This window comes from Melanerpes formicivorus, unplaced genomic scaffold (genome assembly GCF_026170545.1).
Source record: "Melanerpes formicivorus ecotype bairdi unplaced genomic scaffold, bMelFor1.0.p_v2 SCAF_309, whole genome shotgun sequence".
NCBI classification, from domain to species: Eukaryota; Metazoa; Chordata; class Aves; order Piciformes; family Picidae; genus Melanerpes; species Melanerpes formicivorus.
The window spans coordinates 181,989-202,093 of record NW_027142661.1 but is presented as its reverse complement, the minus strand read 5'-3'; the positions used below and the strand labels follow the sequence as shown (position 1 = coordinate 202,093).

General features: G+C 60.8%; 1 protein-coding gene across 2 annotated transcripts in view; it reads left to right on the top strand.

The window, feature by feature from the left end:
- ALPK3 (alpha kinase 3) overlaps window positions 1-20,105 on the top strand; it is a 48,261-nt gene that overhangs the window by 21,571 nt on the left and 6,585 nt on the right. For both annotated transcript variants that reach the window (XM_068170272.1, XM_068170271.1), the window contains 4 exons: window positions 1,604-1,725; window positions 7,596-7,713; window positions 8,671-10,222; window positions 17,412-19,599. In XM_068170272.1, coding sequence (XP_068026373.1) covers window positions 1,604-1,725; window positions 7,596-7,713; window positions 8,671-10,222; window positions 17,412-19,599 — 3,980 coding nt within the window. The remainder of the gene's footprint in view (window positions 1-1,603; window positions 1,726-7,595; window positions 7,714-8,670; window positions 10,223-17,411; window positions 19,600-20,105) is intronic.

The window sequence follows — 20,105 nt, the reverse complement described above, 5'->3', positions numbered from 1 at the left end:
CTCCAGGTAAGTTTGCTGGGTGGATGGAACAGGCAGCTGCTGGGGCTGGGGCTCTCCTGGCACCTTCAGCCATGCAGGCCAATGCCTGCTGCAGAGCCTGGCAGTGCACCCTGCTGGGGTGGTGCTAGAGGGGGGCAGCAGCAGCAGCAGCAGCATCCTGCCTGTCAGCTGAGGGCTGCTTGGGAGGCCAGGCTCCCCCTGCAGCCCTCACCATCTTCTGCTCGTGGTTGGAGCTGCCAGGAATGGTTTGGGGCTTGTCCCACCTCTTGCATGTCTCACCTAGGAGCTGGTCACTTGTTTGAGGAATGTCTTTCACCACTGGGAATTGCATAAGAGTGCTGTCAGCTGCCAGTTCTCTTGCTAGAGTTGCTGTCTCTCCTAAGATCCTTGCCCCTGGGACCTCAGGGTCCTCCTCTGCCCACGTGTAAATGTGCAGTGTTTAACTGCAGAGGGAGCAAGCAGAGAAGCTCTTCCCTTGCAAGAGCCCCAGAGCTCCTGAACCCAGCCTGCAATTAAATCATTTCCCTGTAGTTAAGCTCAGCTCTTCTGAGGCCTCTCTTGGTGCTGCTCCAGCGGAGCTGGCAGTCACTTGAGCAGTGCTGGAGTGGTTGGAGACTCGAAGGCCCAGCTCTGAGCTCCAAAGGTGGCACTGTTTGGGTAGCTCCTGGCTGTTTGTCTGTCCCAGCCTGACCCCACGGCGTGCACACAGTGTGAGTGCCCACACAGGAGGTTCAGCAGGGCATGGATGTCAGCTCCACACCTAGTCCCTGAGCTCAGAGAGCTGCAAGCCAGGGTCAAGGGCTCCTTCAGTGAGCAGCAGGCAGCTCTTATTCATTCAGAGCTTTCCCAGAGGGCTGCTGTGTGTGGGTGACTGAAATTGCTCATGGAGTCTTCTCAGGTGAAGTAAAACCCCAGTGCCCAGAACACCACTGCTGGGGCAGTGCTGGGGCAGTGCTGGGCAGTGCTGGGCAGTACTGGCAGTGGGAAGCTGACACTGGCAGGGTCTCCCTTGCAGCCTGCTGGCTGAGCAAGTTTGCCAGCAGAACCACAGAAGCATTTTGGTTGGAAGGGGCCTTTAAGATCCCCAAGTCCAACCCTGAACCCAGCACTGCCAGGTCACCACTAACCCATGGCCCTCAGCACCACATCTGCATGGCATTGAAACCCCTCCAGGGATGGGGACTCCACCACTGCCCTGGGCAGCCTGGGGCGGGCCTGGACAACCCTTTCAGAGGAGAAATCGTTCCTCATGTCCAACCTAAACCTCCCCTGGCCACAGCCTGAGGCCATCTCCTCTTGTTCTGCTGTAACTAAGGACTGAAATGGCTCTCGATGTTCATTACCCTGGTAGCCACCAAGGCTGAGACAAAGGGGATGTCTCCCAGAGGACACTTGGCATGGGCAGCCCCCTCAGGAGTGCCACAGCAGCCCCAGGCCCTGCCGAGGACCGGACCTTGCGGGCACCCCAGCCTAGGAAGGGTGGGAGGGGAGGAGGCCACCCGCAGCGAGGAGGGCACCACAGGTTCCTGTGAGGAGGCAGAACGTGGAGCCTTGAGCTCTTGTGGTGCTTTGACCTCTGAGAAATGCTTCTTGGCCCTTCCAGGAGCACCTTCTGCGCCATCATCTCACAGCTGACCGAGGAGACCCAGCCCCTCTTCGAGAGCACCATCCAGTCGCGCGCCGTGTCCGAGCACGCCGACGCCAAGTTCACCTGCGTGGTGACAGGTGAGGGGCTGCAGGCCACCCCCTGGGCCAGCAGGCCACCCCCTGGGCCAGCAGGCCACCCCTTGGGCCAGCAGGCCACCCCCTGGGCCAGCAGGCTACCCCCTGAGCCTGCAGGCCACCCCCCACCACCAGGCAGTCCCACACCGCCGCAGCTCTGCGGCAGGGCTCCAGCTTTGGCTGCCCGAGAGTTTGAGAGGGGTAGGGAGCACCTGAGGCTGTGAAGAGGCAAAGGCATAACCTGAGATCTCAGACAGAGCCAGCAGGAGAGCAGGACCTGGGCTATATGGAGAACAGGCATGGAGTGTAAGCTGGGGAGGGACCTGTTGGGGAGCAGCTCTGGGGAAAGGGACCTGGGAGTCCTGGTGGCCAGAAGGATGCCCAGGAGCCAGCAATGTGCCCTGGTGGCCAAGGCAGCCAAGGGCATCCTGGGGTGCATTAGAAGGGCTGTGGTTAGCAGGTCCAGAGAGGTTCTCCTGCCCCTCTGCTCTGCCCTGCTGAGGCCACAGCTGGGATATTGTGTCCTGTCCTGGGCCCCTCAGCTCAAGAAGGACCTCAGGGAACTGCTTGAGAGAGTTCAACCCTGAGGCACAGAGCTGCTGCAGGCAGTGGAACATCTCCTCTGAGGCCAGGCTGAGGGAGCTGGGGCTGGGAGCTGGGAGCAGAGCAGCCTGAGGGCTGCCCTCACTGCTGGGGCTAAAGATGTGCAGGGCTGGAGCCAGGCTCTGCTCAGGGATGGCCAAGGACAGCACAGGGGGCACTGGGGACAAGCTGGAGCAGAGGAACAGAAGGGAAAACTTTGTGAGTGTGAAGGTGCTGAGGCCTGGAGCAGGCTGCCCAGGGAGGTTGTGGAGTCTGCTCTGGAGAGCTTCCAGCCCCCCCTGGCTGTGTTCCTGTGTGCCCTGCCCTGGGTGCCCCTGCTCTGGCAGGGGGCTGGGCTGCATGATCTCTGGAGCTCCCTTCCAGCCCCTGGCACTCTGGTTTCTTGCCCCTTTTGAAGGGCCTTGGTCTGGCTTCTTTCACTGGCTTAAAGCTTCCCCAGCTTCACCTGGAGGCTGATAGTTCCCTGTAACAAACTTCATCTCTTCCAAAGCCCAGGTGATAGCATTGGCTCCACAAAGGCTGTGCCAAGGAGAGGTGCATTGGTAGAGCTGAGCTCTGGCTCACTGTGGGATCAGGAAGTGGATGACAGGGTGGGAAGTGCCCTGCATGTGTGGTGCCCAGCACCCTCAGGTTCCTTTCAGGAGGAGTGAGGAAGACATCCTTTGGTCAGCCCTATCAGGGAGGCCTTGTAACTATCCATGTCCTTTCCAGCATCTCAACAGGAAAAGCTGGAGCCTCTCTTCACTGTTGAGCAGGAGATGTGCTGCCCAGGGTTAACCTCCTCTGCTTGTCCCAAACCAAAGCACCACCAGCCAGAGGCAGGCCCAGTCTCTGTCCCCTCTGCAGCCCTTCCTGCAGCCCATCCTTGCTCCTGGCAGGCAGGACACTGCCTTCCCCTGCTGGTGCTGTGCAGCACAGCTTGGTGTGTGTCACCCAGAGGAAAGCTTCACCTGCTGCTGGTCTCATGTTCTGCTCCAGTGAAGGCAAGTGCCAGGGCAGCCTCTGCAGCAGGCATTTGTGTACCTGCCCAGTGAGGTCAGGAGGGTGCTTCATGCACTGCAATTAATAAACCTGCAAAGTTCCCATCCTTAGAACTGTCAGGAGCAGCTGTGCCAGGAGGCCATCTCCTGCATGGGGTCCTGTGCACTGCTTTAGCAGCTCAGCATCTCTTTGAGAGCGAGGGGCAGGAGGTGGCCATGAGCTCTGCCTGCTCTGCAGGACAGGGATCCCCTGCCAGGAGGTCTGCATTCACCTGGGACACTTGGAGAGGAAGGAAGGGGCAGTGCCATCCCTGGCTGGTGACCAGAGGGGACCCAGCTGAGCTGGCTCACAGACTGGCAAAGGACAGGCTGTCAGCTGCTCCTCTTTTGACTCTCAGGCTACAAACAGGGACACAAGCCCCACAGGAACACCTCAAGCTTCTTTTGCTGCTTCTTGGCCAATAATGAGAGCTGCAGGAGAGTCTCCCTGCTGGGAGCACCGGGCACATGCTGGCCATGTGCCAGGCAGCCAGCCAGGGGCAGGCTCCAAACTGTGCTGGGTGGTGCAGGCAAGGAGAACACAACTCAGGCAAAGGCAACCTGCCTGATGCCACATCTGACTTGATAGTTTTGGGTCAAATCCTGCCTCAGCTGTGAGCTGTTCTCTTTTTTCAGACACAATGAGTCTAGCCTTTGTTCTGTGAGGGGACTGGAAAAGGCAATGAGAAGCTTTCCAGCCACAGCTCCTCACAGAGCAGGGCACACCCTGCTTCTCTGCACCAAGAGCAGCCCTGGGCAGGTCTTTCCCAGTGAGAAGGTCTGGGGCTCTTCTCTTCAGAGAGTGGTCTTTGGGTAAGGAGCTGACCACATGGTCACACTCAAAGAGTTGTGATCAGTGGCTCCATGTCCAGGTGGAGACCAGTGGCAGCTGGAGTTCCTCAGGGCTGTGTCCTGGGCCCAGTGCTCTTTGACATCTCTGTCACAGCCATGGGCAGTGGCACTGAGGCACCCTCGGCAGGTTTGCTGGTGGCACACAGCTGTGTGGTGCCATGGACTCACCTGAGGGAGAGGATCCATCCAGAAGGCTCTTGGCAGGCTGGAGAAGTGGCCCAGTGCCAGCTGCAGGAGGCTCAACAAGGCACAGGGCAAGGTCCTGCAGCTGGGTCAGGCCAAGGCCAGGCACAGCTCCAGGCTGGGTGCAGAGTGGGGGGGAGAGCAGCCCTGAAGAAAGAGCCCTGGGGGTGCTGGGTGCTGAGCAGCTCCCCAGGAGCCAGCAGTGCCCTGATGCAGCCCAGCAGGCAGCTGTGTGCTGGGCTGCAGCCAGAGGAGTGTGGGCAGCAGGGCAGCAGAGGGGATCCTGCCCCTTGGCTCTGCTCTGCTCAGACCTCCCCTCCAGTCCTGCCTCCAGCTCTGCTGTCCCCAGCAGAAGAAGGACACAGAGCTGTGGAGAGAGTCCAGAGGAGGCCACAGAGATGCTGCCAGGGCTGGAGCAGCTCTGCTATGTTCCACTTGCCCTCCTGGAGGCCACAGCAGGTCCAGCAGTCAGTGTCCCCCGGTGCTGATGCCCTGGGAGCAGGGCAGGCCTGCTCTGCACAGCTCCCAGCCCAGCAAGGTGCCCTCCAGCTCTCATCCTTCCTGGCTTTGTGGATTGAAGCCTCACATCACTTGTAGACAAGGAGGCTTCCAGGAATGCTGACAGTCCCTCCCCAGCCTTCCTGTTGGTTCCCCCTCAGGTTGCTGTAAGGTTTCCCTGGAGCCTTCTCTTCTCCAGGCTGAACAGCCCCAGCTGGCTCCCTGAGCCTGTCCCCACAGGAGAGGTTCCCCAGACTTCTCTGGTCCTCTCTGTGGCCTCCTCTGGACCCTCTCCAGCAGGTCCATGTCTGCTTTGTGTTGGGGGCCCACAGCTGGACACAGCACTGCAGATGAGGTCTCAGTAGAGCAGAGGGGCAGAGCCCTCTCTCCATCTCTTGCTGTGCTGCTTTGGCTGCAGCTGTAAGCTGGGCTCAGAGGTGGCTACATCCTGCAGATGTCTCTGGCTGGTTCCAGTGGGAGATGTGCTGCTGCACCCTGGAGATTAAAACAGTGCTGGTCAGCCCTGATACCTCTGGGCTGGCAGCTGGGAAGTACCCAGGAGAAGTAGGTAGTGCCCTGTCCTGCCCTCTCTCTTCTTCAGAGCCATCAAGGCTGGCAGTGGATATTCCTGGAGAGCCCTTGCTGGCCCCATGCCAGGGCTGTCCATGAGAGCTGACCCTCTGCTGTGTTTGTGGCTCATGAGGTGACCCCTGGGGAGTGGTGGAAGTGAGCAGTGTGCTGAGCTTCCCTTCAGCAGCAGGGGAAGGCAGCAGGGCCAAGTGTAGGGCATTTACCCTGGAGCTTCAGTGTTGAGTGCCTGAACTTCAGCGGTGATCCCACGGCCCCAGGGTCAGCTTGGCTGCGCCAGGAGCTCCATGTGGAGCCACAGAGCCAAGGCTGCCTGCTGGCTCGAGCAGTTTGCCTCTAGAAGCTGCTGTTCTGGTGAGCCAGAGCTGCAGTGGGTGGGAGATGAAGGCTGTGCTGCCACTGGCCCATGCGGGGCTCTCCCAGGGACAGGGACGTGGCGGGGTGCCCAGCCCTGCTCAGCAGCCAGTCACATGCACCATGATGTCATTGGACTGAAAAGGCAGGTGACATCTGTTGTCAAGTGACATTTTTAGGACACTGAGCTGGCTGTGATGCAATCAAGGCTGTTCCTGTTTGGTGGAAACTTTGGGATCAGCTTACAGGCAGCAGTGAAAAGCTGGAGCTGGGTGGCCAGGCCAGCGCCTGCTTTCTAACCTCGGCCTGCCCAGCAGCAGCCTCCTCTGATGCCAGTGGCAGAGTGCTCCCAGGAGCTGGTCGTGTGATCCCTGCCCCTCTGCTCAGGAATGAGGTGCTGGGATTTTCTTCTCAAAAATAGCCCTGTCCCTAGGAGTGAGAAAAGCCTCAGATAAGCCCCTCAGGTTTCCACTCAACAGCACTTCCAGGGCTAAGGGCTGCAGGGAGCCCCTGCTGCCAGGGGCACTGCTGGGGGTACCTTGTCCTCCCAGGAGCAGGCTTGATGTGCTCCTGCAGCTCTCAAATCAGGAGCTGATGGATAGGGACCAGAGAAGGCCACCAAGATGATCAGAGGGCTGGAGCACCTCTCCTGTGAGGACAGACTGAAGGAGCTGGGGCTGTTCAGTCTGCAGAAGAGAAGGCTCCCAGGTGACCTCATTGTGGCCTTCCAGTATCTGAAGGGGGCTACAGGAAGGCTGGGGAGGGACTGCTCAGGATATCAGGTAGTGATAGGACTAGGGGGAATGGAATGAAGCTGGAGGTGGGGAGATTCAGGCTGGAGGTGAGGAGGAAGTTCTTCCCCAGGAGAGTGGTGAAGCCCTGGAATGGGTTGTCCAGGGAGGTGGTTGGGGCCCTGTCCCTGGAGGTGTTTAAGCCCAGGCTGGCTGAGGCTCTGGCCAGGCTGATCTAGTGTGGGGTGTCCCTGCCCATGGCAGGGGGGTTGGAACTAGATGATCCTTGTGGTCCCTTCCAACCCTGACTGATACTGTGATACCTCAGAGCAGCCTTCCAGTAGCTGAAGGGCTCCAAGCAGGCTGCAGAGGGACTGGTCCCAAAGGCCTGCAGGGCCAGGCCCAGGGGCAATGGATTGAAATGAGAGCAGAGCAGAGTGAGATTGGAGGTGAGGAACAAGTTGTGCCCCAGGAGGCTGCTGGAACACTGCAGCAGGCTGCCCAGGGAGGTGGTTGAGTCTCCAGCCCTGGAGATGTTCAAGGTGAGTGTCCTGGTTTGAGCTTCCAGCTCCAGCAGAAGGTAGACTTACCCCCAAGGGAGTAAATAAAACACTTGCACAGAACTGGGAGTTCACCACAGTAATCTTTACCAAAGTAAAGGGAATACAAAAGGCAGGAAGGTGAAAGGAATGCCTGCAGGCACCAGGAGGGCAGGGGGCTGGCCCCCACCGTGCAGCAAGGGAGCAGCCTCCTGCCCCTGCAGCCAGGGCAGAAGCAGGGGCCAAGAGAGGGCTGGCTTAGGGTCTGCCTCTTCAGCAGTGAAGACGCAGGGGAAGGGAGGCAGTGACACAGGACACGGTCCAGAGCTGCCCTGGGGCGGCGCTTGCTGTGCCCCCGGCGGGAGCTCCCTCTCCGTGGCGCAGCAGTTAACCCTCAAGAGGCAGGCTGGCAGGGCGGGGAGCGCCTGGGGGCATGGCCCTGCTGGCTGCAGGGGCTGGGCTGGGGAGGTGCGGAGCCTCGCAACGCGCTGTGTTTGCCGCGGCAGGGTTCCCGGCGCCGGAGGTGACTTGGTACAAGGACGATCAGGAGATGGATCGCTACTGCGGGCTGCCCAAGTACCAGATCTTCCGACACGGCAACCGCCACACGCTGCAGCTCTACAAGTGAGTGCAGAGGCTGCAGGCTGCTGCCACCCGGGGAGGCAGCGCGGGGCATGGGTCTGGAGGAGCCCTCTGCCAGCAGGAATCTGCTCACCACAGCCAGCCCCCTGCTGTCCCCTCCTCTGCAGTTCACCCCTCTGATGGGTGCCCGATCACACCACTGTGAGATCCAGCACTGGAGAGGAGGAAGAAATCCTTGGCAGTGAGCCTGGGGAGACTCTGGCACAGGCTGCCCAGGGAGGCTGTGGCTGCCTCCTGCCTGGAGGTGCTGAGGGCCAGGCTGGATGAGGCCCTGAGCAGCCTGTGCTGGTGGGAGGTGTCCCTGCCTTTGGCTGGGGCTGGAACTGGCTGAGCTCTGAGGTCCCTTCCCACCCAACCCAGTCCATGGTTCTATGATATTTACCTTTGGGAAGGTTCTTGCCTGTGGGCAGCAGCTCAGGACAGCAGCTCAGGGCATTGCTGCTGGGCAGGGCAGGGCTGCTGTGTGCCCAGCAGCAGTGCCTGGGCAGGGCAGGGCAGGGCAGGGCAGGGTAGGGTTGCTGTGTGCCCAGCAGCAGTGCCTGGGGAGGGCAGGGCAGGGCAGGGCAGGGTAGGGCAGGGCAGGGCAGGGCTGCTGTGTGCCCAGCAGCGGTGCCTGGGGAGGGCAGGGCAGGGTAGGGCAGGGTAGGGCAGGGCAGGGCAGGGCTGCTGTGTGCTCAGCAGCAGTGCCTGGGGAGGGCAGGGCAGGGTAGGGCAGGGTAGGGCAGGGCAGGGCAGGGCTGCTGTGTGCTCAGCAGCAGTGCCTGGGGAGGGCAGGGCAGGGTAGCGCAGGGCAGGGTAGGGCAGGGCAGGGCTGCTGTGTGCCCAGCAGCGGTGCCTGGGCAGGGCAGGGCAGGGCAGGGCAGGGCAGGGTTGCTGTGTGCCCAGCAGTGGTGCCTGGGCAGGGCAGGGCAGGTCTCACGCAGAGCCTTTGGTTTCCAGGTGCCGAGAAGAAGATGCAGGCATTTACCAGGCCTCGGCCAGGAACCCCAAGGGCATCGTGTCCTGCTCGGGCGTGCTGGAGGTGGGCACCATGACAGAGTTCAAGATCCACCAGAGGTGGTTTGACAAGATCAAGAGGAAAGCAGAAGAAAAGCTGCGAGAGATAGAACAGGGCAAGAAGCGAGGGAAGGAGAACGTGGAGGTGGAGAGGCTGCAGGGGATGAGCCCCGACCGGCTGCAGAGGAAGCGGAGGCTGGCGCGGGACCGCAGCGCCCGCTCCGGGGCCCCGGCCTGGGAGGAGGAGGATGCAGCAAAGGTGCACGTGGCCGACGCTCAGCCCAGGCTGCAGAAGGACATCGCTGAGCTGCAGGAGCAGCCAGCCCGCGTCAGGACAGGCTTCCCAAACAAGCTGGTGGCACCGCGGGAGGCCGAGGTGACCGCCAACGGCGACGCCGCCCTGGAGAGCGCGGAGGAGAGCGGGCACGGCCTCCTCAAGTACATGTACGAGACGGCGGAGGGGCTGGCTGCGCAGCCGGGGCCGAAGGACTCTGCCGCCAAGAAGAAGAAGAAGAAGGTGGAGGCCGCTGCAGCGGCGAAGCAGGAAGCTGCCCCTCGAGAAGAAAGCAGCAGAGAGAGAGCCCAGGCCGCCCCAAACCCGCGCTTTGCCCCCGCGCCCGCCGCGCGCCGCAGCGCTCGGCCCCGGGCAGCCGGCGAGGCGCAGGCCGAAAGCAGCACCAAGGCCACAGAGCACAGGCAGGCTGTGCAGCAGAGCACCAAGGCCCCCGGCACCACGACCCCGGGCACCACGACCCGGGGCACCACAGCCCTGGGCACCATGGCCCCAGGCACTACAGCCCCAGGCACCACAGCCCCAGGCACCACAGCCGTGGGCACCACGACCCCGGGCACCACAGCCCTGGGCACCACAGCTATGGGCACCACAGCCCCAGGCACCACAGCCCCAGGCACCACAGCCGTGGGCACCACGACCCCAGGCACCACAGCCCTGGGCACCACGACCCCAGGCACCACAGCCCTGGGCACCACAGCTATGGGCACCACGGCCCTGGGCACCACAGCCCCAGGCACCACAGCCCCAGGCACCACGGCCCCAGGTATCACGGCCCCGGGCACCACAGCCCCAGGCACCACAGCCCCGGGCACCACAGCCCCGGGCACCACAACCCCGGGCACCACAGCTATGGGCACCACGGCCCTGGGCACCACAGCCCCAGGCACCACAGCCCCAGGCACCACAGGCCCGGGCACCACAGCCCCGGGCACCACAGCTATGGGCACCAGGGCCCAGGACACCCTGCACTTCTCCTTGAAGGAGATGTTCTTTGACAAGCAAGGGAAGGCGGCAGGGCAGCAGCAGCAGCAGCAGGAGGCAGCCAGCGAGCCTGTCCTGCAGCCTGCCACAGCCAGCGGGTACCCAGAGGAGGCGGCGGCAGCCTCAGAGAGGGTGCAGGCGGCGCCTGTGCCACCCCAGGGACGCAGAGGCCAGCACCGTGCATGCCAGCCGGAGGCAAACAGAGCCAGCAGTGCAGAGGTAACCAGGGCAGAACTGCCAGCAGGGTGTCAGAGAATCAGAGCATCAGCTGGGTTGGGAGGGAGCTGCAGAGGTCACCCAGCCCAGCCCCTGCAGGCAGCAGGGACATCCTCCCCTGCAGCAGGTTGCTCACAGCCCTGTCCAGCCTCCCCTTGAACATCTCCAGGGCTGGAGCCTCAGCCACCTCCCTGGGCAGCCTGCTGCAGTGTTCCAGCAGCCTCCTGGGGCACAACTTGTTCCTCACCTCCAATCTCAATCTGCTCTGCTCTCATTTCAGACCATTGCCCCTGGGCCTGGCCCTGCAGGTCTTTGGGAGCAGTCCCTCTGCAGCCTGCCTGGAGCCCTTCAGCTCCTGGAAGGCTGCTGTTGGGTCTGCCTGGAGCCTTCTCTTCTCCAGGCTGAACACCCCCAGCTCCCTCAGCCTGTCCCCATAGCAGAGGTGCTCCAGCCCCCTGATCATCTTGGTGGCCTTCTCTGGTCCCTATCCATCAGCTCCAGATCATTCCTGTGCTGGGGTCCCGTATCTGGACGCAGCCCTGCAGGTGAGGTCTGAGCAGAGGGGCAGGATCCTCTGGCCAGACTGCTTTGCATGCAGCCCAGGTTGCCATTGGCCTTCTGGACTGCCAGTGCCCATTGCTGGCTCCTGGCCAGCTTCTCTCCCACCAGCACCCCCAAGTCCTTTTCCTCAGGGCTGCTTTCTATCCCCTCCTTCCCCAGTCTGTACTGACAGTGAGGATTGTTCCAGCCCGGGTTCAGGACCCTGCACTTGCTCTTGTTGAACCTCATGAGGTTCACCTGAGTACCATCTCTGCAGCCTGTCCAGGTCCCTTCTGATGCCCTCCTGTCCCTCTGGTGTCTGAACAGCACCACACAGCTTGGTTCCACCTGCACACTGCTGATGGTGCCTGGATCCTTCTGCATTGATAAATCTATTGAAGAGCACAGGTCCCAGTACAGATCCCTGAGGAACAGCACTGTCACTGCTCTCCAGCTGGGCTTGAGCCATTGAGCACCACCCTCTGGATGTGACTCTCCAATCAACTCCTTACCCACTGAACATCCACCCAGCAAATCCACATCTCTCCATCTTGGCCAGCAGGATGTTGTGGGGACAGTGTCAAAGGCCTTGCAGCAGTCCAGGTGGATCACATCCATAGGGTACCCATTGTCCACTGATGTAGTCACTCCATTGTAGAAGGCCACTAGGTTGGTTAGGCAGGACCTGCCCCTTGCAAAGCCCTGATGGCTGTCCTGAATCACCTCCTGTCCTCCCTGTCCTCAGCTTGGCATCCAGGAGGGTCTGTTCCAGTATCTTCCCAGGCAGGAGGTGAGGCTGACAGGTTGGTGGCTCCCAGGCTCGTTAGCAGTGGCCATGTCTCCTTTCTTCCAGTCCCCAGGGGCTGCACCTGGCTGCCAGGGCTGTTAAATATCATGGAGAGTGGCTTGGCACCAGCTAACTCCCTGAGGACTCTGGGATGCACAGAAGCACAGAATGGTCTGGGTTGGAAGGGACCTTCAAAGGTCATCCAGTCCAACCCCCCTGCAGCAAGCAGGGGCAACCCCCAACCAGATCAGGCTGCCCAGAGCCATCTCCCATGGATGCATCTCATCAGGTCCTGTGTAGCTTCATGTTCCTCAGATGGTCATGCAGCTTGTCTCTGCTTTTGGTGGGAGGGACTTTGTCTCCCCATCTTGTGGGGCCTCAACATGAGAGCCCTGAGGAGTGGGGCTGCCAGTGGAGACTGAGGAAAAAAAGTTGTTGAGAATCTCACCCTTCTCCTGCTCTGTTGTTCCTGGTTCCCCACTGCTGCTCATCAGGGAGGAAGCTTTCTTTACCCTTCCTTTCCTGGTTTAGGGACCTGTGGAACCCTTCTTGTTCTTTACATCCCTCGCCCAGTTCAGTTCCAGCTGTGCCTTGGCCTTCCTGACCTCATCCCTACACATCCAGGCAACATCCCTGTGCTCTTCCCAGGATGCCTGTCCCTTCTTTGGGGGAGGCCACACCTTGAGTGCTGTGTCCAGCTCTGGGCCCTCACTGCAGGAGGGACACTGAGGAGCTGGAGCAGGTCCAGAGCAGGGCAGTGAGGCTGGAGCAGGGCCTGGAGCCCCTGGGCTAGAGGAGGGGCTGAGGGAGCTGGGGGTGTTGAGGCTGGAGAGGAGGAGGCTGAGGGAGACCTCATTGCTCTCTGCAGCTCCCTGCAGGGAGGTTGGAGTGAGGGGGGGACAGCCTCTGCTCCTTGGTGGCAAGGGACAGGAGCAGAGGCAATGGTTCCAAGCTGCACCAGGGGAGGCTCAGGCTGCAGCTCAGGAACTGTTTCTGCACTGGAAGGCTCTCAGCCATTGGAAGAGGCTGCCCAGGGCAGTGCTGACTCAGCTGACTCCAGCTGAGAGGTGTCCCTGCCCACGGGAGGGGGTTGGGGCAGATGACCTCTGAGGGCCCTTCCAACCAGAGCCATTCTGAGATGGATTCTGTGATTGTGGCAGCAGCCCTGGGGAGCTGTGTGTACCTCACAGGGTCTGCTGCAGAGGCTTCCTAGGCCTCCACTGGGAAAAGCAGCCAGGAGAAAGGGCTTGATGTGCCCAGGCAGCAGAGCCCCCACCCTGCACCCCAGCCGCGGTGCTGAGCAGAGATGCAGCAGGGCCCTGGCCCAGCAGCTGGTCCCTGCTGGCCTGGGGCACAGCCTGAGCTCTGCTGGGTTAGCAGCAGGCTGACCTCATGGGAGATGCTTCCAAATCAGTGAAGCTGGCAGCACTGAGTGGCTATTTCTAGTCGGGGGTGGATGTGACAGCAGTGACATCAGCTCAGCAGCTGAGCCTGAGCTCCAGCCCAGGCTGAAGGAGCTCCGTGCAGCTGAGCAGAGCCTGCCAGGTGCAGGAGCTGGGGGCTGCCGGGCAGGGCCCTGGGGCTTGTTTACAGTGCAACAGCAATACAGTAGATCACAGCTAGGACGGCTTTTTGGCTTCTCCCTGCTGGAAAAACTCTGCTGAAGACTCATTGTGGTGGCAGTGCCATGCCAGGACACAGCACCTGCTCCTGAACCTCAGCACCACATCTTTTAGTCAGCTTGTATTTTTGTCACTCAACCTGAAGCTTTTCCCAGGAAGCTGCCAGGGCTCCTTTGCTTTGCCTCCTTTAATGACCCCTGCTGAGAGCCCTGGGGCTGGCTAGCCTGGAGAGAAGGCTGAGAGGGACCTGATCAATGTCTATCAATAGCTGGCAGGATGGAGGTACCAGGCTCTGTTTGGTGGTGACCAGGGGCAGGACAAGGAGCAATGGGCACAGGCTGGGACCCAGGAGGTTCCACCTCAGCATGAGGAGAAACTTCTTTGGGGTGAGGCTGCTAGAGGCCTGGAGCAGGCTGCCCAGAGAGGTTGTGGAGTCTCCTTCTGTGGAGGCTCTCCAGACCCCCCCTGGCTGTGTTCCTGGGTGCCCTGCCCTGGGTGCCCTGCCCTGGCAGGGGGTTGGCCTGGATGATCTTTTGAGATCACTTCCAACCCCTGGCACTCTGTGAGTCTGTGGTAAAAGGCTCTGAGTCCCTTGGGCAGCTGCCATCAGGATGTGGTGTTTGGGCTACCGTGGCTGCCTGCTCTCAGACACCAAGGCTGTTGGAGCAGGCTCTGTGGGTGCAGCATGCCTCCCTGGGTGGGGAAGGCAGATCCCTCAGGTTGTGGGAACACCCATGAGCATCTAGGCTGGGAGAGTTGGGGCTGTGCAGCCTGGAGAAGAGAAGGCTGCAGGCAGAGCTCAGAGCAGCCTCCCAGGAGCTGAAGGGCTCCAGGAGAGCTGGGCAGGGACTCTGGAGAAGGGCTGGGAGGGACAGGCTGAGGGCCAATGGCTTTGAGCTGGGAGAGGGGAGGCTGAGAGTGGAGAGGAGGAAGAAATCCTTGTCAGTGAGGGTGGGGAGAGACTGGCACAGGTTGCCCAGGGAGGCTGTGGCTGCCTCCTGCCTGGAGGTGCTGAGGGCCAGGCTGGATGAGGCCCTGAGCAGCCTGTGCTGGTGGGAGGTGTCCCTGCCCATGGCAGGGGCTGGAGCTGGCTGAGCTCTGAGCTCCCTTCCAGCCCAAGCCATTGCAGGAATCTGATACAGGTGCTGCAGTGACAGAAAAAGCTTTTTCTCTTCTAGAGGTCTTCAGGCACGGGCAGGAGCCTCGCTCACGGGCAGGAAACCTGCTGCTGTGTTGGGGGCGAGTCCTGTGCTCCCCAGAGCACAGGGTGCTGAGCCCACCCTTCAACTGCCCCTCAGCATCGCGCAGGGCCGGGCAGGGCGAAGCAGTGTGTTCTCTCCCTCTCTGCTCGCTCTCTTCTCCTGCGGTTGCTCTTGGGGAGGCTGGGAAGTGTTGGTGTGCAGCAGCCAGGCTCAGGCTGTCATCCCTGAGCCTTTCACATGCATCAGGCTCTTCTCCTCTTCAAAAATCCTCTGGGAGGGAACCCTGCAGCTTGCCAGCGGTGTGCCTTTGAGTAGGGGATGCTTTTGATTTGCATTTGAATGCTCCGGCAGCTGCTGGTGCTCGGGAAGTGCTCAGCCTTTTGTGTGCCCAAATCAGTTATTGTAAAGCCCTTCAACGCTGCCTCTCATTCTGAGGATGTTTTCCCTCCCCAGGACAGTTGCTTTGCTTTTTCTCTTTTAGCCTTTCTTTTAAAGCAGGCAGGGTGGTAGCATGGAAGTTTGCCTGGCCTTGGGACCTCGCCGTCCCTCAGGACTTGAGCTGCATTTGCTTTGCTAAGTCCTGCAGCCAGGCTCTGAAGCTCCTCATGCATCAGGGCAGAGAGGACACCGGGTGTCCGCGGTGATGGCTGCTGTCCAGCTTTGATGACCTCATGGCATTTCTTTCCCCTGCCCCTGCTCGGAGTGTTCTGCAGCTGCCTAAGGACAGGAGCTCTTCCCCAGAGAGCTTTTCTGACTGACCTTGAGTCAGTGCACCAACGATAACCCGAATTCCCCCAAGTCCTCTGCAGCCAACAGAGGTCCCCACTGGCCAGCAGCACTGTGTAGAGCCCCCTCTGTGCTTTCATGCTGAGCCACCAGCCCTGGTCCATCTCCAGCCCCTGCGGGCAGTGCGCTGCTCAGCACGGTGCCCTCCTGGCTAAGAACACCAGCGGTCTCCTGGTGTTCTTCTGGCAAGAAGAGTGTGGCCTCTCAAGTCAGGTTGAGGAGGCTCTCCTCTGGCTCTGCTCTGCCCTAGGAAGGCCACATCTGGAGTACTGAGTCCAGTTCTGTGCTCCCCGGTGCAATAGGGGCAGGGAACTGCTGGAGAGAGTGCAGGGCAGGCTGGGAAGCTGCTGAGGGGCCTGGAGCAGCTCTGTGAGGAGCAAAGGCTGAGAGCCCTGGGGCTGAGAGCCTGCAGAAGAGCAGCCCCAGAGGGGAGCTGAGCAATGCTCAGCAAGAGCTAAAAGGCCTGTGGGGGGCAAGAGAATGGGGCTGGGTTCTTGTCAGTGGTGCCCAGGGACAGCACAAGGGGCAATGGGCACAAACTGGAGCCCAGGAGATTCCACCTGATCAGGAGAAGAAACTTCTTTGGTGTGAGGGTGCTGGAGCCTGGAGCAGGCTGCCCAGAGAGGCTATGGAGTCTCCTTCTCTGGAGACATCCAAACCCCTCTGGGCATTGTGCTCCTGGGCAAGATACTGAATGCTGGGACAGGCATTTGGCCAGCCTCCTGCAGGCAGCATGTGAGGTGCCCATGGCCCTGTCTCAGAGGAGATGTAGATGTGGCAGAGGCAGAGCATGGAGCTTAAAAAGGAGCAAGGAAATGATACAAGGTCTTGGCAACAGCTGGTGAAAAGGGCAGCCCTGAGCTCCTTGGGAAGGCTTCATGTCAGAGGACACTGAATTAAATGTGGGCAGCAGGAGCAGGGCAGGGATTGTGCCCTGTGCTGGGCACTGCTGAGGCTGCACCTTGAGTGCTGGCTGCAGGTCTGGCTCCTCACTGCCAGAAGGACACTGAGAGGCTGGAGCAGGGCCAGAGAAGGGCAGCAGAGCTGGGGAAGGGGCTGGAGAAGAGGGCTGGGGAGGAGCAGCTGAGGGAGCTGGGGGGCTTGGTGTGGAGCAGAGGAGGCTGAGGGAGACCTCATTGCTCTCTGCAGCTCCCTGAGAGGAGGCTGCAGGCAGCTGGGCTTGGGCTCTGCTCCCTAGGCTCAGGGGAGAGCAGGAGAGAAACTGGCCTGGAATTGTGCCAGGGGAGGCTTAGGTTGGACATTAGAAGAAGCTTTGTCACTCAAAGGGTTCCCAAGGCCTGACCCAGGCTGCCCAGGGAGGTGGTGGAGTCCCCATCCCCAGAGGGGTTTCCAAGAGGCAGAGCTGTGGTGCTGAGAGCCATGGCTTAGCCCCAGCCTGGGCAGAGTTAGAGAGTGGTTGGACTGGAGGAGCTGGAAGGGCTTCTCCAGCCAAATGATTCTGTGACTCTGTGGAGTGTTTTAGAGGCAGATCTCCTGCTGCTTGTGCACAGCCAAGGCACTGAAGTGTTGGAGCCATTCTGTGCAGCACCTCAGGGGCTGTCTTGGTTTTAAGGAACCCTTCTCAAAGGAGTTGAAGGGAAACCCTCCAGCCCAGACTGGAAAGAAGTGGAAGTGTAAATGGAAGTAGATACAACAGTGCAGAGCAGATCAAAGACACCAATCCATAGTCCACCTCAGCCATGCTACCCAAAACAAACCTCATTAGGCCAAGGCTTTCCACAACCTCCCTCCAAACCAGACCAAAACCCCAGGCCTCAAATCCACCTCCCCCATGCCTCTCTACCCCTCACACACACCAAGCCCGAGTGACACAGCTTGCCAGCTCCAGGCTGCTCAAGGCCCAAAGCCTCACCTCCCCCATAACTACAGCATGCTGAGAGGAGAGCAGAGAGAGGGAAGGGCAGAACAGAGAGAAATGCCTGCTCAGAAAGGGTTGCAGGGCTCATGGCAATGAAATAACACAGATGCACTTTCTGGTCCATGCCTGGGCCTTTCTGGTCCTCATGGAGCTCCTCAACTCTGTGGTTCTTAAAGGCATCCAGCCTCAAACCATAACAGGGGCTGAGGGACTCACTGCTGTGGGACCACAGTGAAGCCAGCAGACCCTGGATGAGTGCCAGTGACTGCAGGTTGATGCTTCATCAGAAGCTGGGCAGTGCAGAAGGACCACAGGAGGCCCTGCTCAGAGCCAGGCAGACCAATGATGCTGATTTTCCATTTCCTTTTGTGGCTAGGCTTCAGCAGCAGTGGGACAGCCTGCTGGTGACCTACAACATCCAGTGTCTGCTCCAGTTGTAGAGACCAGTCAGCAGGCCAGCAAGCTAGAGGAGCCCAGGAGCGAGCTGCCTGCCTGCCAGGACACCACGGGGGCTGTCAGAAGAACAAATCCTCGCCTGAGACCCCGGGAGCCACCAAAGCCACCAGCACCTTCTGCAGACCATGTGCTGCCCAGCAAGGAACACCCTGCCTCTAGGAAGCAGGCAGAAGGACATTCCCATGCTCTTGAGGGCAGAGAGACCCAACAGGCACTGCTAAATCAAAAGGACAAAAGGCAAGGTGAGGAAGAGCCATTGCCAAAGAAACCAAGTCCTCCAGGACCTGGAGAGAAGACTCCTCTGGAGCAAATCACACCTCAGGCAACAGTCAAGCATGGGGAGAGCAAAGAGGCAGGAGCAGAGCTGCCCAGGAGCCATCCCAGTGCAGAGGCAGGGGGGAGCAGTGCAGCAGAGTCCTCTCCTGGGGCTGCACACGGGCAGACAGCAGGGACACCTCTGGGACGTCAGGAGACTGAAAGGTCAGCTCCTACCTCGGTTCAGCTTGCCAAAGAGGAGTCACCTCCTGCCCCTGCAGCAGGGATGGCCACAGCTCAGGAGGCTGCAGCTCACAGTGCCCCAGGGATGGAGGCCCCAGCAGTTCAGCATCCAGCTGCAGCCCAGAGCCTGCCTCCTGCCAGCAGAGAAGCAGCAGTCAAAAAAGCAGATGGGTCTGCCCCACAGAAGTTTTGTGGAGCAGCCCCACAGGAGGAGTTTCAGGGATCAGCCCCACAGGAGAAGTTTTATGGAGCAGTCCCACAGGAGAAGCTTAATGGAGCAGCCCCACAGGAGAAGCTTAATGGAGCAGCCCCACAGGAGAAGTTTTATGGAGCAGCCCCACAGGAGTTTCAGGGATCAGCCCCACAGGAGAAGTTTTATGGAGCAGCCCCACAGGAGTTTCAGGGATCAGCCCCACAGGAGAAGTTTTATGGAGCAGCCCCACAGGAGTTTCAGGGATCAGCCCCACAGGAGAAGTTTTATGGAGCAGCCCCACAGGAGAAGTTTTATGGAGCAGCCCCACAGGAGGAGTTTCATGGAGCAGCCCCACAGCAGAAGTTCTCAGACAGCATGCAATGGGAGGACAGTGCCAAACCAGTGCCTAAAGGACCTCGGGAGAAGGAAGGAGGGGAGCCAACAGCCACAGCCCCGTGCCAGGAACCAGCAGCACCTTCAGGCTCCTTGGAAGGAGGTGCTGAGGTTCAGCCACAAGTACCACTGGTCCTGCCTAGCCCCAAGACACCTCAGGAGATGTCTTTGGAGGAGAAGATGCAGCACAAGGACCTGGTTTCCTCCTTGAAGAACTATCTGCTGCTGCTTTTAAAGATGTCAGACGGCAGCAAGGATGCCACCAAAGAGGCCCCGGAGCACGGCGCCCAGGAGCAGCCCGGGGCAGAGGAAGCCCTGCCGCCGGAGATAGGCATTGCAGGTCTGAGCCCCCGCACGTCGCGGAGGGTGCTGGAGAAGGTGCAGAACAATCAGCTCTTCCAGACGGCAGAGAGCCTGCCCCTCACCCCCCGCACGTCCCGGCGCATCACGGGCATGATCAACCAGGAGCTGCTTACCAGCCAGGAGACGCTGGCCTCCCGGCCCGTGCCACCCAAGCGACGGCCCCGGCCGGCTGCCGAGGCGGAGGGGCCGCCCCAGCTCTCCGTGCCCGCCATCGTGGTGGGCAGCGAGCCGGCGGAGGGAGCCGGGCAGGCCCCGCAAGGCAGCTCCCGTCTGGGCGCGGGGAGCTGCGAGGAGGGCGCCGCTGGCTCCGCGGCGGCGCTGCCCTGTGCCACGCCAGAGGAGCTGGCTTCTGGCGCCCGGCGCAAGATCTTCCTGCCCCGAGCCGCGGGCTGCCAGGAGGGACAGGCAGCCCCGCAGGGCCCCGGCCTCGGGGGCAGTCCTGCTGCCTCTCCAGCGCACCCCGCCAAGGGCACGGCCCCGGCCGCGTCCCCGCCCGCGGAGCGGCGCCTGCCGGCCCCCGCCAGGAAGATGGACACGCTGGAGGTCCCCAAGCTGTACCAGCAGCCCGCAGGTGACAGCAGCGGTGACCAGGAGGTTTCTGAGGACGCTAAGCCCGAAGCACAGCCGGCAGAGACCAAGCAAGCCAATAACCCATTCAAAGGTAAGGGCAGAGGTGGTCCACAGGGATCCTCTCTCCTCGATACCTTCAAAGGGAGCCTGTGGTGAGAGTGACCCCGGGGCCAACAGAGCTCTGTGCCCCTGGCAGGGTGTTCAGCACTGCCCCTTGGCTGTGGCACCAGAACTTCTTCCCCGATGCAGGGAGGGTGGAGGAATGCCAGGACAGCAGTGCTGAGACTGGCTGGGGACAGTCTGCATGTCCCTGATCACAGAATCCTCTTGTTCTTGGTCTCTGTGTCCTGGCCCTCACCATGTCTCATGTTTGCAGGGGTCCAGAGGGCATCAGCAGCGTGCACCCTCCATGGGCAGTGCTGAACTGATCCCTGGTGCCATAACCCTGGTGGGGAAGTGCTTCTGGGAGCCAGGCTCAGCACTCTCGCAGGAGGAAGGGCAGCCTTGGCAAACCTGCTCCAGGAGAGGAACCTTCCCTCCAGCACTGTGCAGTGGTCTCCTGGGCTGCCTCTGACCAAGCCCCTCTGGCACTGCAGC